At 35.9% G+C, this 15,145-nt stretch overlaps 1 protein-coding gene across 1 annotated transcript in view; it reads left to right on the top strand.

Moving 5' to 3' along the window:
• Positions 1-15,145, top strand: part of MYO3B (myosin IIIB) — a 250,167-nt gene that overhangs the window by 144,822 nt on the left and 90,200 nt on the right. Inside the window, exons 33-35 of the mRNA XM_084524490.1 lie at positions 1,841-1,961; positions 9,682-9,745; positions 10,634-10,772. Of these exons, the coding sequence (XP_084380616.1) occupies positions 1,841-1,961; positions 9,682-9,745; positions 10,634-10,772 (324 nt within the window). The remainder of the gene's footprint in view (positions 1-1,840; positions 1,962-9,681; positions 9,746-10,633; positions 10,773-15,145) is intronic.

Below are 15,145 nucleotides of genomic sequence, written 5' to 3'. Positions count from 1 at the left end.
GCTGGGAAGAAGGCTGTTAACACTATCCAGGAATTAAAATAGAAAAGAGGGGATCAGTTACAGCCTTTCCTAAAGGAAAGAGCAGATGTGATCAGGGTAGCTTTATTTTTTTTCCTCCATTACCTTTTTATTATGAAAAAAAAAAAAAAGGCTAAATTTATGAGTCATTAAATGAAAGGAAAAGAAGAACAGTTATCCCTTAATTTGGTAATAAGCATGAGATTCCAAATTCTACATTTTTTTTTTCTCAGTTACGTAAGTAATGGTTCTGTTTTCATAAAATAACAGGCACGAGATACAGGAAAAACTTCATCTTCTGTCGTCTTCTCTGTTCTCAATTTATTCTTTATTATAGTCTCTATTCTACCTCTTGCTTTCCCTGTGTAATCTAGATTGTTATCTTGATGCTGATCCTACATGAGGTGGTCCTGCACTCTATTTCTGTGTCTATCCCGCATCCCGCTGTAATATTTAACCCTAGATTCTAGACACTCCAATAATAAGGATGGTTTAGTGGGGACTGTTAGCGTTAGGTCAGAGGTTGGACTCGATGATCTTGAGGTCTCTTCCAACCTAGAAATTCTGTGATTCTGTGATCTATTGCTCTTCTTTTGGTAATTATTCCACAAACTGACCCTGTGTTTTTGCATGCATTTAGTGTGCTTAAAAGTTTTTCCTGGACTTTTTCCCCTCCTCAAAATCATCATATTTCCTAACTTTATTTCCAATTTTCCTTTACATATTGTTTCACAGTTTCTAAGTTGCAGTCATGCTGTGCTAATAAGCAGCTCCTCTCCTTCCCAACTGTCAGCCTTCTTGTACTGCAACTTCTTGTTGTATTGCAATTTCTCTTAAACTATGGCATTGATGCCGCATTTAGTTTCTGTTTTTCAGCCCTTTCTTCCCTTTCATCAGGATAGTTCTACTTAAAATAATGGTTAATATGAACCCTAAAATAATTAAAATTTTAAAATTTACTGTTTTAATTGTACATTGCAATGCTTTTTAAAGTCTTTTGTCATAAGTACAGCATATACCACTACTTCTGGTTCATGCTGGAGGTTTACTACTAACTACTCACAGATGTCAAGAATTCCAGTGAATTCACATTAGATAAAGCTAATGATGTAATTAAATTATTTAGGTACCCAAACCCAGAGACACTCCATGGAAATAAAGAGTGTAGATATCTTCAAAATGTTATTCATTGCCCTTTTCTTTGTCATTTCATTTCACTGCATGCTTGCTACTTCGTTTAGTATTTCTAGTATTCTTAATTAATGGTATAAAGTCCAATCTATGTAGATGTTTTCCCCCCAGAATCATTTGTATGAGAGGCATTTCAAATATTTTGTAATGGTTATGGTTCACTGAGAAGTAGAAGTTGTTATAATTTCTTCTAGTTTTAACTGAATGCATCTCCCTCTGGCTCCCCACCCCTCTACAATAAAAGTGGATGAAACTTTTCATTCTGTAAAATTCCAAGCAGCTCAAATCATAGGAGTGGTGATTAGAGAAGGTGTTTTGAGAATTATTTTCTACTGCATGTTTAAATACATTCCTATTTAAATTAGGCATGTTCTCCTTCCAGTACCCCTATTCCTTCCCGGGGCTGTGCCAAATGGTTACTATAATAGTGAGAGCAAAGCCCTGTATAATTTCAAACTGTTGCAAATACTGCAAACACTGAAGCACCCCTGTGAGGTGCTGAGTGCTCTTTCTGCCCACTGGTTCAGTAAAAGTTGAAGGCATTCAGCTCTGAACTGTATGTAGAGCCAGGTGCCAGTCTGTGTTCCAAGCTCTGCAGAGTTTTCCTCTGATGCATAACTATGTTTTTCAGCTTTCAGGGGATATATTGTTCGTAAAAACTACTCAAGACTGAGAAACAGCACTGGCTGTGCAGCAGATCCTCAGCATATGAGCAGCTGCTCTACCTCTGATTTTGGCTGTGAAGAGCACTGGTGAGTTGAATCCTTTGTTGTCTGGTATCTACAGAAATCATTTTCCACACAATAAAATCTGAAAGGAGCAGGCATGCCATCATGATTCAGCTGGCACTTGGGGAACTTGCCATTTTCTGAAGATGAGCACCTGTAGGTTAATCAGCCCCCCTACCAGCTTAGTTATCTCAGTGTTCTCCAAGAAAGTGAAGTTAGATTTACTTGCAGTTTGTCCTGGGTTGCTGTCCTGTTTCTATGGAGTTCTCAGAAGTACACAGAATACCTCTGACTGCAGACAGACTTGTAAGTGCTCAGCATTTCAGAACTAATTGCAGCACATTCCTAAATTCTCAGGAATTGAAAGGTACCTTTTTGCGTCTGTAAACCTTCTTGCAGACCTGCAGTGAGATAGGGAAAAGAGCTGTAAAAAGCAGTTGGCCGAGTCACTGGCAGAAAGCCTAAGCTTAACCATGGTGCCTTCCTCTTTGTAGAGGAAGGATATTTTAACTCTTCTTACCAAGGGAGTCACTCCAGACGAATGTTGCCCTGCTCCTTCTTGGGTAGAAGAGGGAACTGCTAGATCTTTAGCTCTTGTCAAAGTCTCTCTCTCCAACAGTGGTCTAGGGAAGATGGTTGCATTTGTTGGTGAAATCCCTTTGATTAGCAGGTTTCAGTGACTAAGAGTTATGAGATCTCTCCTTCTGTGGGATAGGCATCAGGAAATCTCAGTGCTTCTTCTAGTTCTTTTTTCTGTTATTTTATATCATTTCTATACAGCATAAAAAGGCAGGTTCTGTTACACGTCTTCCAAGTTCTCTGAGGAAATCAGTAACTTATATTACAGTAGACTGTAATTATTCCATTGAGAAAGTTTTATTGTTTTATTTTGTTTTCTAAATTACCACTAACTTCTCTGAAATGGTATTTCTGCTTTCTTTTTGTATTTTCAGAACATTGAGTTATGTTAACTTCCATGTGAACTTTGGTTGATTTAGATTGAATAACGTCTGCTAAATGCTTTGGTGCATTAAATGATTTTGTTCAGGTGTAACCACCTGCATCCTTCCAGGTTAATAATGTTCCAGAGTTTCTCTCCCTTGCAGTAGTGTGATTTCAGTTAAAAAATAAAAAATAAATAAATGTTCAGGCAGGTGGACAAGGACAAAAAAAATACATAAGTACAGTTTTTTGGTAATGTTATTCAGTGAAAAGAATGAGTATGCTGCGATTTACTGTTGTGGCTCTGTCCTTGGGTTTCCTCACTGCTTACTGGAATAATGAGTTTTGTAATTCCAATTTTCTTTCACGTGTGCAGCTGCCTCTCTCTGTTAAGTACTTAAGAGAGGTGATCTTGTGATCTCCTTAGAACTACTGATGATTATTACATCAATACATCAATATTGATTACATAAATATTTGTTCTGCAACCTGCAATAACGGTATAAAGCAAGAGCTAATAATATATTACCAGTTCTTTTGGGCACCCCAAATTCCTATTATTTACAATGTAATTAAACATTTTGTCTTTTTAGTATTCTAGTTTTCACACAAACTTGTTTGAAGGCAGACGACCTCTTTAAACTTCTATTTCATCTGTTTTGTATGCAGTTAGCCAGGAATGGTTTTCTTCCCTTTCTACATTAGACTGTTTCTGGGATTCCTCATTGCATTCCAGACGAATGTATTTTTCTGGATTAGCTAAATTTTGATTAAGTGTACATCCCTTGAGGCAAGTGAACTTTTTATAGTCAGTAGCTGTTGAGGTGAATTTGGGCTCTATGAAGATACAGACTTCTAAAGGTATTCAGTCAGTGAACTTATATTGAAATCAATGTCTAAATACCCTTAAATATTTAGCTTGAAGGTGACCATGTAAAATACATTGGCCATTCAGTTCGTGCACTCGCTTCTGATTGCTGTACATAATCAGACAGGTAATAAAACCTTCTTTTGCCTGGAATTGCTTAACTGCCACTACTGCTGATAGATCTAAGTTTAAAACCCAACAAATTTTGCAGTTCGTTTCCCTAATCCTGTAAATTTATCTGTGATGGCCTCAGGTTCCAGTGATTTCAGTGAGACTTGAAACTGCTGAGCATTTCACAGGTGATGTTCAGAATCCTAGGACTAAACCTTATAACTTACTTCCCATAAAAAGACTCGCTTCTACAGGTAGCTGTTAGGGGCTGTTGTGTTTTAAGCGTATGGCTGTTCAGTCCTACAGGAAACTTGTAGGAAACAGGAAGGCTGATGAATAATAGCACAGATGTTTAACACAGTAGCTTGTAATCTTTCCCTAGAGAAGGCAGCCTCACTGTGGCTTCACATACCATTGAATTGAAATGTATAATAATAAAATATTCTTTTGCATTTCTTTTCCTGTAAGGAGTTTTGGAAAGTGAAGAATAAGCTGTAAAGTACTCAGGATCAGAAAGAAAACTTACATACAGATTTCTTCTGTTTTATGCACAGGAATATAGCAATACATCTAAACATACAACAAACAACCTGCTTCAAAGGTCTGATTATTGTAATGTATATTAAAGTATGAACAAAAATACATGGGCATGACAGTTTAGGTATTTGGAAAGTTAAAGGCAGAGTGTTTATCAGTGATTCTCTGTTCTTCAGAAAGTATGTATCAGTTAAGTTCCAGAATCAATCTATTTCTGACTGGTGGCCTGACTGATGAAGTAGAGTCTGATTACTGAATTTGTATCACTACCAAGTTAGTGATGGTTATAAGATTTTAGGAGGACTGGATTAGAATTAGAAGCAGTTTCATGGGCTATAATGAATGTCAAACTGAATGTTAGTCAGTGATGGCATGCTGCTCCAATAGTAGTAGCAATTAGAATACATACTACATCACCTGTGCATCAGAACATTTTCTCACCACTTTCAAGATCTCAGTTAATGCTGTATATTAGACTCTGTACTTCAAGAAAATGAGGACATCCCTTGGCAACACAAATGATCCCAGCTGCATAAAATATTGTCTAAAAGGGGAGATTATAAGGGAGATGGAAGACTAAGGGTACATGTGGTAACATTTCTCTAGTCATGAGAAGCTGATGTAAAGAGGAATGGAACAAATTGTTCTCCACTGAGATTCAGGTGAGCTTGCATTGCAGTGAAGGAGAGCTAAGTTAAAACTAAAAAATTCTCGTTAATGGTAAGATGAGTTAAGCCTTGTGTAGGTTACCTGGAAAGTTTTGACATCCCCATCACTGTAGCTTTTAAAAAAATAAGTTTAGACAAGCTTATAAAAAAAAAATAAAAAGAAAAAGAAAAACAAAGTGTATCTGCTTTTTCTCTGAAAATGGATTTGTTTTATATGACTTTCCAAAATTCTTTTTATTATTCCTAAACACACTGTGACTTCCTGAAATGTAACATCTCTGTGCCAATGGGTTTGTAATTACAAGCCAACCACCACTTTTATAGCATCTTAACACTAGCAGCTATTGCTGCATCAGTGTAAGAAATAAGTATACAAATTGTTCTAGAGGAGTTCTCCTTGACTTGGAACAGCATTGTTGCCATGCCTTGAAAATGAACATCAGGTGGGGGAGAGAAACCCTCAGATGAATGCCATCAGGTCCTGGTGATTTAAAGCTTATGTCTTCTTCACATTTCTCCATAATTTCCTGCTTGGATAATTTCAGTTTCTGTCAAGACTGCACTGTGATTTCTTGTAGAAGTCATCTCTTGAATAGGAATTTTAATTTTGTTCCACAGCAAAAGCCGATATAAAAGCATTCTGCTTTCCTTTAATTGCTTCACTTTCCTACTTGTAATCACAGCAAACATTGAGGTGATTGCTTGTGATGGAAATAATTCAGAGAAACCCATTGCACTTGATTCTGCTGACTTATCAGCTTCTAACTACTGGGCAGTTCAAAACTTTGAATAGTTACTCGTGACTTATAAAGGTGTAAGTGGAAATAGAATTTGGGCAGAATTTTTTAGTGTAATTTTTTTTTTTTTCTCCCTCCTCATCCCTCTAGAAATTTGCATCTATCCATACTGAAATATTTTTTTTCTGTTTGGGAATATGTTATTCCTGCAAAATAAGCTTTATTCTTCCTAGTGGAATATCTGGGAGTATTTGTAACATTTTCAAAAGCATTTAAATGAGAAAAGTCCAAATTGCATTGACTTCTGAGTAGAGTTATACTTGCAATGGTCAGAGTGACACCAAAAACACATCTATCTTTTTCAGTGTAAATTAGTCTGCTCTAGTGTTTTATGCAGCTATGATTTGACTACTTTCAAAGGACAGTGTCACTATACACTATACAGATGTGTAGACAGACCCTAGGAATCAGTGTTTCTCCTTTTGTCAACGTGTCTTGCTAATTCAGTGATTTATATAGTCTGTACATGAAGACTGAGGTGTTAGAGCTAAGTAGCTGAACATTCAGCAGCAAATTTCTGTTTTGCCTGACTGAAACCAGGTATGTGAACCTAGATCTCTTGTGTTCTTTCCAGGTAAGCTCACTGAATCTCATCTCCATGACCTAAACACTGTTTTCCTGCACATGTGGAAAGTAAAACTTTTTGGAAATGATAGAAAAAGCAGTTTTGTCAAAGATACCCGTACCTCAAAATCAACCTCAGATTCCACATTTGAAAACGTTAGCCCCCATCACTGATTGGCTCGTGAGCTAGCTGCTGCTGAGCTGCCTCCCTGTTTATGTTTCGTTTTCGTAGGCATATAATACCAGACAGATTGTCACAAGAGCTCAGAGCCAGATCTCAAGGTGCTCAGCATCTGCAGATGATGTCATGTTTTCAGAAGCATTCCCTGTCAGTTTGACATCTGAAATGATGCCTGTCTTGCAGTAGTTGCCTGTCTTTTAGTAGTGTTGCTTCATTTCCTTTTGGGTGTTTTGTTTTGTTGGGGACAATTTCCCACCAGCTCAAGCCCAGGACTGTTCCTCACGTGTACATGACTTATGGTAATGAATTCCTGATTAATGGTAAAATGTTTTAGAAAATCATTAGCAATGAATTAGCATTCCTGAGCACCCCTGAAGGTTCTCTGTTCTGGAATTTGTCACGCAGAAACGTAGAGTTACCTGTCAAGTTTTCTGTTTGTTTGTTTGAGTAAAAGCTAGTAAGCATCAAATGCAAACTTCTATCAGCAACAACAGATTTTGTAGGAGGATGGAATTTATTGTGCCATATGCTGCCTAACTTACAATTGTTCTAGTCAGAAACATGGTGCCATTGGATTCTGACAGAGAATCAAGGTCCTAAGGGCTTCAGAATTCCAGAGGCTGGTTTTTGTTAGCTTAAGGAGTACAGAAGGCAGGTTGCTGACCTGTACCTTCATGCTTTAAGCATTTGGACAACGTTCTAGCCCTGACAAAGTGTTGGCAAAACCATACTAAATTCTAGATTCTTTATAGAACGTATAGATTAGTTCAAGCTGCAGATTTAGATCCAGATCCAAAACACTCAAAATCTGAATATTAAATTTAGATCATGATTCACTCCTTTTTGGCATGGTGGTCCATTTACAACATAGTGATCCAACAGCAGATTTTCATTTAGACATCCTCTGTAGCAGTATTTGAGGATTATTCATGATTTTTATTTCATACTAGGTTTATTTTCTGCATTGGCGGGGGGAGCGAGGGTTTATGAATCATCTCAGCAAATGCTTGAGTAATTTTAGGCAAGTTGTCTAAGTAATCCTGTTATATAGTTATCTAAACAATATATATACAAGAGAAATATCAAAAAAGAACTTTATGGACAATGTGGTACATGCTGAAATGCAAGGTTGAATGTAATCCTAGACATCTTTTGTACTTTCCTTTTTACAGGAAAGTTTTTACAGAAGTATCTTTTGATACTTCTGGTATCTTTTTGATTCTACAGAATATCTACTACTACAGAATATCTTTTTTACAGAAGTATCTCAGAACAAAATTAGAAAGCTTTTTTTAAACAGATTCCTCAATCTTCTTTAGGAAAACACCATCAAATATAAATTAAGTTTGGACATTATGTTTCTCTTTGCTTTCTTAGTGTCAAAGAATAAAGGGGAAGAAAAATCCCCCAAACCTAACAAGCAAATCCAAACTTCATTCATAAAATTCCAGAAAAGTTGGTTGCTTACTGTGCTCATGAATGCTTCCTTTTGTTTCCACACCCCAAGATAGCTTATTGATGACAATGATACTGTCTTTATTATTGTGATCAGTTTTTAGCAAATCAAGTCAGCCCCTTGAGCTTTCCCAACACCTTCAGATAAAGTTAACCTAAGGGCTTAAACTCTATTGTAATATAAGGCTTGAAATATTTTAGCAAACTGGATACCCTAGAAAAAATATATCATCTAATACATATGCATGGTGATATACAGTTGTCAAATCCAATAGGTAACAGTCTGGAATGTTCCAAGACCTTCAGTAATGTCATTTTAATTGAAAGTATTTTTTTAAAGCTACATTTTAAAGGTAAAATGCACATGTGGCCAGACATTTTTACAGATTTCAATATGTTCTATTGTAACATGAGTCATTTATATTTAATGTAGCCAACTGAAACACAACTAGTGACAAAAATGAAATTTGAAGTAACACACATATTTTTTGTTACTCATTAAAGCAGATTTTGTCCTTTATGTTTTCCCCTACCACTGTGCCTGAAAGAGCTGAAATGTGTTCAGTTTTAATAACTGAATAAGTTAAACCGAAAAAGCTTTCTGCCTTAAACAGCCTTTTCCCGTCTATGAAAAAAAGCTACGGTATATGTCATAAGCTGAAATCTATGACTGAAGCTTACATTTCTGATGTTTTTATCTCTAAGTAGAAGTACAACTGCTATTAATTGTATTTTCAGAAAGATTGTGAGGGAGGTGGTAAATAATGATTAAATGACTGAGGCATGTTTTGACAAACAGAAAATCTTGCTTTTAAGCCCAGTTATAGGACCGTGAGCATATAAAATACTCTTTATGAACCTCAGCTGTTTGGTTTTTTTTAATCTGGCAAATGGAATTGGTAGCATCTTTTGTTTGGGTTTGCATAGGTAAAGATTCTGGAGCAAGCCTTTCTGGGTGGACTTCAGTATTGAAGAGATTCTGTGACTACAAAGGCCTAACAAGGATCAGAGCCTGCAGAAGCATTTTATGACACTTTGGTTAGCTTTAATGAGAGCAGGAGTTGGCCTCTAATATTTGTATGGTGACAAAACACGTAATGGTAAAATAATAAAAATGCAGACAAAGTTCATCTAAGAACTCTTACTCCTTGCTCTGTGCTTAATCCAAATGTCTATAGATCACAAAGCCATGTATCTGTCCTCTTCCTCCTGTGTCACATTTTCTGAGTGCCCAAGTTTGATTTTTTCTGTGAAAACAGCTTTTCACAGCCTCTGGAGGAAAAAAATGTTTAATGTAAAATCTTGTCAAATTAATTTTAATAAATTATTCCAATTTCATAGAATTCTCATAAACTCATTTTACACGTATGCACATATCCACAATTTTTTAATGTCAAATAGATTGCTCGTAGCCAGTTACTGTGTTTAATAACATGCACTTCCTTACAGAAGGAAATGGGACTGGTCTGTGTTTTCTCTGAATTGATCATATGTGCATATTTAGAAATTAGGGATGGGGGAAAAAGGAAAAGCATCAAAAATGTGTGTGCCAGTAAGCCTTTTACAAGAGTGAAGAAATTACAATATTTAAACTACATATTTTATTTTTCTTTGTTTTTAGGCAGCAAACCAAAAACCAGTCTTCTCCTGTGGTGCCTGATTTTCTTGACAAACAAACAAAAAAGGTACTACTAAGTTTGTATTCTAAACCAACATTGCATTGTAACTTCAAATTCCTGAGTCCACAGTTCTGCAGTGTGTTCATGGCTGCTTGGCATAGCCAGCTGAACATGAAACCGTTAGTGATGTTTTGAAGTCTTTGAGACAAAAGCCTGCTTGCTAAGAACTTTAGTTCTGTAGAAAGACAGGGAGGTACAGCGAATAAGAGAATCAAAAGGCTGGAAATTTGCTGCTGAGAATAAATGCTAGCTGCTCCCTGAGGTGATTTGTCTGTGCACTTCACTTTCTACAGATGTTAGAGCCTCTTTTTTAGTAAGGACCTGAGGTTCTTTGGTAGCACTTTGATATCCTGCTCGAATTCAATATGTGAAATGGAGGAGTCGCTCTGTGACTTGGAGCACAGCATAGTCTTTGAAGTCTGATCCAATTTTTGCTGCTTACCATTTGATGTTGAAAGGATGAAATGGAGAAAATGTACAGTTTTTGCCAGTAACTCTGCTGAGCATATGTAAGATTAAAAAAACAAAATCCCTTGGATGATGTACTTAGAAATGTTAAGCAGATTAATACCTTCCTATAGCTTTTTTTTTTCTAAAGATACAAATTAACTATGAGAGGAAATCAGCATACAGTGCATGCTATGATTTACCTGCATGAGGAGAGGTGATAAATAAGTTAAATGGTAAAAAGTAAACAAATGTTTGTGACATGGATGCTAAGTCAGTGCTGCTGAAAGCCACAAGAATTTTGTGTAACCTTAAGCTAGCATTAGTCATTTATTGGAGCTGTAAAAAATATGAAGTTGCTCTCTGTGATATCACAACTATAAGTTATCATGGCAAAGTGAAATCAATTCATTTCTTGAATGCCTAAAACAGCTTTCTTTATTCCAGAAGGATTTGAATGAGATTTCTGCTTCTCCGTTTATTGTAAAAAAATCATTCAAAATGAATGACTCACAGTCAATTAGCCAATCCCAGTCAGTTGCAGACCATCAGTTGTCACGTCCCTTGAGATCCCCTAAAAAAGGAGGTAAGAAAAATACCAGTGTAACCATGATTTTTTGTTTACTATCTGTAAAATACGTGTTGTCAGCATGTGAATTGCTTTATGTATTCATGAGGTCTTTTAACAATCCCTTGGAAGGCAGGAAACATAAAGGAACTAACTAACTTCTACATGTTTTCAAACTGGAAATATAAAAAAGCCCTTAAATACCTGTATTACAGAGGCAGAAGTATAGAGATTTTTAAAAGACAGTTTCTACTAAAAATGTGGTTAATAATCTTGAAATACCTTTTTAATGAAATGAAATTGGCTTTTGAGAGCTTCAGCTTTCCTTTGCCTTCCAGCCTCAAAAGTGGAAGACAGTAATGAAATCTCTTATGTTTGGCAGAATGAAAGACAACTTGTTTGTTTACACTCACAATGATTCAGTCAGCAACACAGGAACATCTGCAATTATTCTAAAATCTGTGCAATGTGGTTTTTATTTTATTTGCTGACACGTTATTTTTGCCATGGTCAGCATCAGTTTAAAAACTTTAAATATTATGACTTTTTTTTGAGTTTTAGCTGATATGACTTTTATTCCAAGAAATCAATACCTATCAAAATATTCTTCTATGTCACTGTCGTCATTTAGTGCTTGCAAAATCCCTGAATTTAATACTGTATCACAGAATACAGTCCACAATTTAAGATGAAGTAGATTGATAAGTGATACCTCTATCTATTGTCAACATATAAATGATAATACATGAACTTCCAGGTTATTATTAAAAATGAATTGTTCATAATCTTGTGTCATATGTAAGCATTTCTATTTATATATTTAATGAGACACCTTTCATCTTGTTAGTCTACAAATATTTATCTGAATACTTGGGACCTAATCCTGCAAATTAATGTGTTTAGGTTTTACAGAGTTCAGTTAAACAATTTACAAAATGAAGTTAAGAAGACAGATATATGTATGGAGACCCTTCTGTTATAGGAAATAATGTAAATTCAACGTTGTTAGTCTTATACACAGGAATAATGTTTTCCACACTAAAAACAGAGTTGCACATAAACACAGCACTTTGAGAAATACATTATACTCTCTTCACTCATTTCATTCTGTAGGGGTTTTTGAATCCATAGTGTGGGACTTCAGGGGATGTGTGCATTACTATCTTAAATTATTGCATGTTAAACAATAAACCTGTCAAACAAAATATCTTCATTGCAGCAAACCTCTTGAGAAAGGCAGTCAAGGCCCAAATCTGTCATCCTTACTCTCAATGGGCATTGTATATTATCCTGCAACTAGTCTTCTTGAAATCAGTGACATTGTATCTGAAGTAAAACAATTAGAGTAAAATTGGCAGAATTACACCCTTAGCAAGCATCTCATTCAGAGCCATTGCCAGTAATTCAGAGAGACTTCAGAAAATGTGAAGTGGTAGAAGAATACAAGTTGAAAAAAAGAGATAAAGACAACATTCTTCTGAGCAATTTAAGAAACATGTACATGTAAAAGACTAAGCATTAAAGAATTTCTCAGTTAAGCATTAAGAAATTCAGATAGGTGATCCTATAAACCAGCTTCCATGAATGACTGTTAAGGAGGGAAACCTGCTGAAGAATACCAACTTCTTTTTAAAATCACAGTTTGCATTCAGAAATTCAGATGCCCTACTCAATCTGTATTCAGTCTTTGTGCATGAGGTATACTTTTAAGCACAGAATATTTTTAGACCTGTTGTGAAAATGAAGTGAAATAGGAAATTTCAAACATTCCTTTTGGAATAAGAACATGTATACAATACATGGATTTTATAACATGGGACTCTACTACATAAGCTGTATTTCACAAAGCAAAAAGCTGTCCACTAGGTGGTCCAAAGAATGAGGAGACTGTTAGTTTTCATAATGAAACCTTACTCTGCAATGTTACACATTCATCTTGAATTCTTCTTAAGCTTCACTGCAGTCAGAACCATTCTGTCATTGTGCTGGTAGCGTTATGGACCTGGAGCACAGAGACAAACAGAAAAAAAGACTGTGATAGGGTTCTGCACTGGTCTGTGATGCAGTTCTGAAGCAGTGTTGATGTTTGCTGAAGAAGGGAGTCTTTGTATCTAGGCTTAAGCACAAAGTGGAGGATAGGCAGCTCACTTGTCTTAAGGCCTCATTAGGGTAAAGCTCTAGTGCAATTGAAGGGAAACAGAAAACAAAAGAGAGAAAATACTTTTTACAAGTTGACACATTTCTGTATTTATGGATGTATTTATTAAGTAGACTAATGCAGGACCTGGCTCTGCTCTGCACAGAAATTCCCCTTGGCTCTGCTAGGATGCTGGGGAAGTGCTAGTAGCAAAGCCAAGGAGTCTATTCAGTGTCTTTGATGTGACACACTCTGCCTGTTGTTATCCTTTTTTGTTAGGATGGAAAGGGGAGTCCAGTCAATGCTAACAACTCTGAAATGCAACATTCTAGTCACAAAAAGGTTGTAGAAGAAGAATTAAAACAATACAGACATAATCTCCAGAGGCCAAGTAGCAATATTCTCTTAGAATAAGTAGTGAGAATGTTTGAAATAGTTAATGAGAAACAAGTGCTTCATAAGGAGCTGACCAGTGTAACTTTGACTCAAAAGTAAATACAACTGGTATTTTCCTAAATGAAAATGCAACAGGTTCATAAAAAGCTAACACTACCTCCACATTGACCAGAGGATGACATAACTCTTAACGCTAACACAGACATTCTAAACAAGTGAGAACATAAAAGTCTCTGGCCATGTTCACTTGTGGGAGAACAGGATATGTCTGCTGATTACGTTTAAATTGTGTTTTGCACACTTTTATCTGCAATGTTGAAAGTTTGAGAGGCAGAGAAGTTTGCCAGGGTTCTGAGATGTTCTGAATTATGCAATCTGCAGCATCCCCAGCCCCATTCTGAAGCTGAGGTAGTGAAACTTGCACTGTAGTTGTAAAAGTCAGAATATGTAATATGCCCTTTGATTTTATATTCCTTAATCTTTCATACTTTCAAAACTATTGGAAATTAAGAGCTAGCATGTTTATTTTTAATTTTGCTCTTTTTTTTTTTTTTTTTTCCTCCTTTTCTGGTAAAGCAATCATCAAATGCAGTTTAGTGAATGTAGCTGAGTTGGGTTTGAAGAAACGTGAAGATAATCACTGTTTCTTGCACTGGTGGAGGACAAGTATACAAGTATATAATCAAATGTGCTAAGTTATTGCTTGACAGGGAAGAAGGCTGCTGCCCACCTTAGACAGTACAAGAAATTAATTTAATTTAATTTCTTAAACAGACAAGTTTAGTAAGGAGTATTGTGTGCATGGGAGATTACTCCCCCAAAGTTTATTCTGTTGTTGTCATCACAGAGGTGATACTTACAGGTTCATCATCCTAAACAGGAAATTCATTATCTGTTCATTACTTGCTAGAGCTTAATTTCAGTTTTAAACAAGTGATCAGCTTTCATTCTTTCAGGACCATAGTCTTGCTGAAACTTAGTCCATGAAACATTTTCAGAAAATATCTCCCTATTCCATCTTGTTTTTCTGAATTGTTTTGCTTTGTATTGTCTCTTTAAAGAAGATGAAGAGACAAATATTTCTGGGGAGCCAGAAGGGTTCTGTGTAATAGCCAAATGTGTTGTGTTGTCTTTGAAAGTCCTTTGTTGCTTTCCTTAATTTAAAATAAGTTGTCTAAATTAAAAATGCATCTACTTCTCTTTGTGTGGAAATACAAACCTTGATTTTTTCTGATAACTGACAGATCTGCCAGAGAGAAAATGCAATCCTTATTTATTGGGCACGATCAGATTTCCAAAGCAAGTAGAATCAGACTACTTGATCATGCAAATTCTTTTTCTGAAAGCACAAAAATTCTTCTGAGCAGAGTCCAGGGGATAAGGACACATGTCACCTCAGAATTGTTTGAAATGAATGAATGAATGTGACCATATGCGACATTTTGTAAGTCATTTTATAGACCAAAAACAAGATTGTGAAAACAGCAGTGCAAGGAAGAGGTGATTTTAAGAGTAATAACAAGATTACCTGCAGTGTTGGTCTCAAACAAGTAATGAGCCCTTCCACAGTACTTCTGCTCACAGGTAGGACACCAGTCCTAATGTTTTAAATTAAATTAAAATTAAAATTGTATTGTTTTAAATTGGGAAATAATTTAGCCTTAACTAAGATATTGTTAGCTATTCCAGTTAGCATACATTTATTGTTTTAATTGTGCCAGCTATTTCTGATTAACAGAGGAGTTCATGCTGTGGTTAACCAAAGCTGTCCTTGTCTCTACCATGTGGTACCAAGTCCTAACTCATACTTGGTAACATGTTTTAAAAGCATAAGCAAAACAACACCAGCAGTTGCTAT

The sequence above is a fragment of the Aythya ferina genome (genome assembly GCF_964211825.1).
Source record: "Aythya ferina genome assembly, chromosome: 6".
NCBI lineage: Eukaryota > Metazoa > Chordata > Aves > Anseriformes > Anatidae > Aythya > Aythya ferina.
This window is presented reverse-complemented; position numbering and strand designations above follow the sequence as displayed.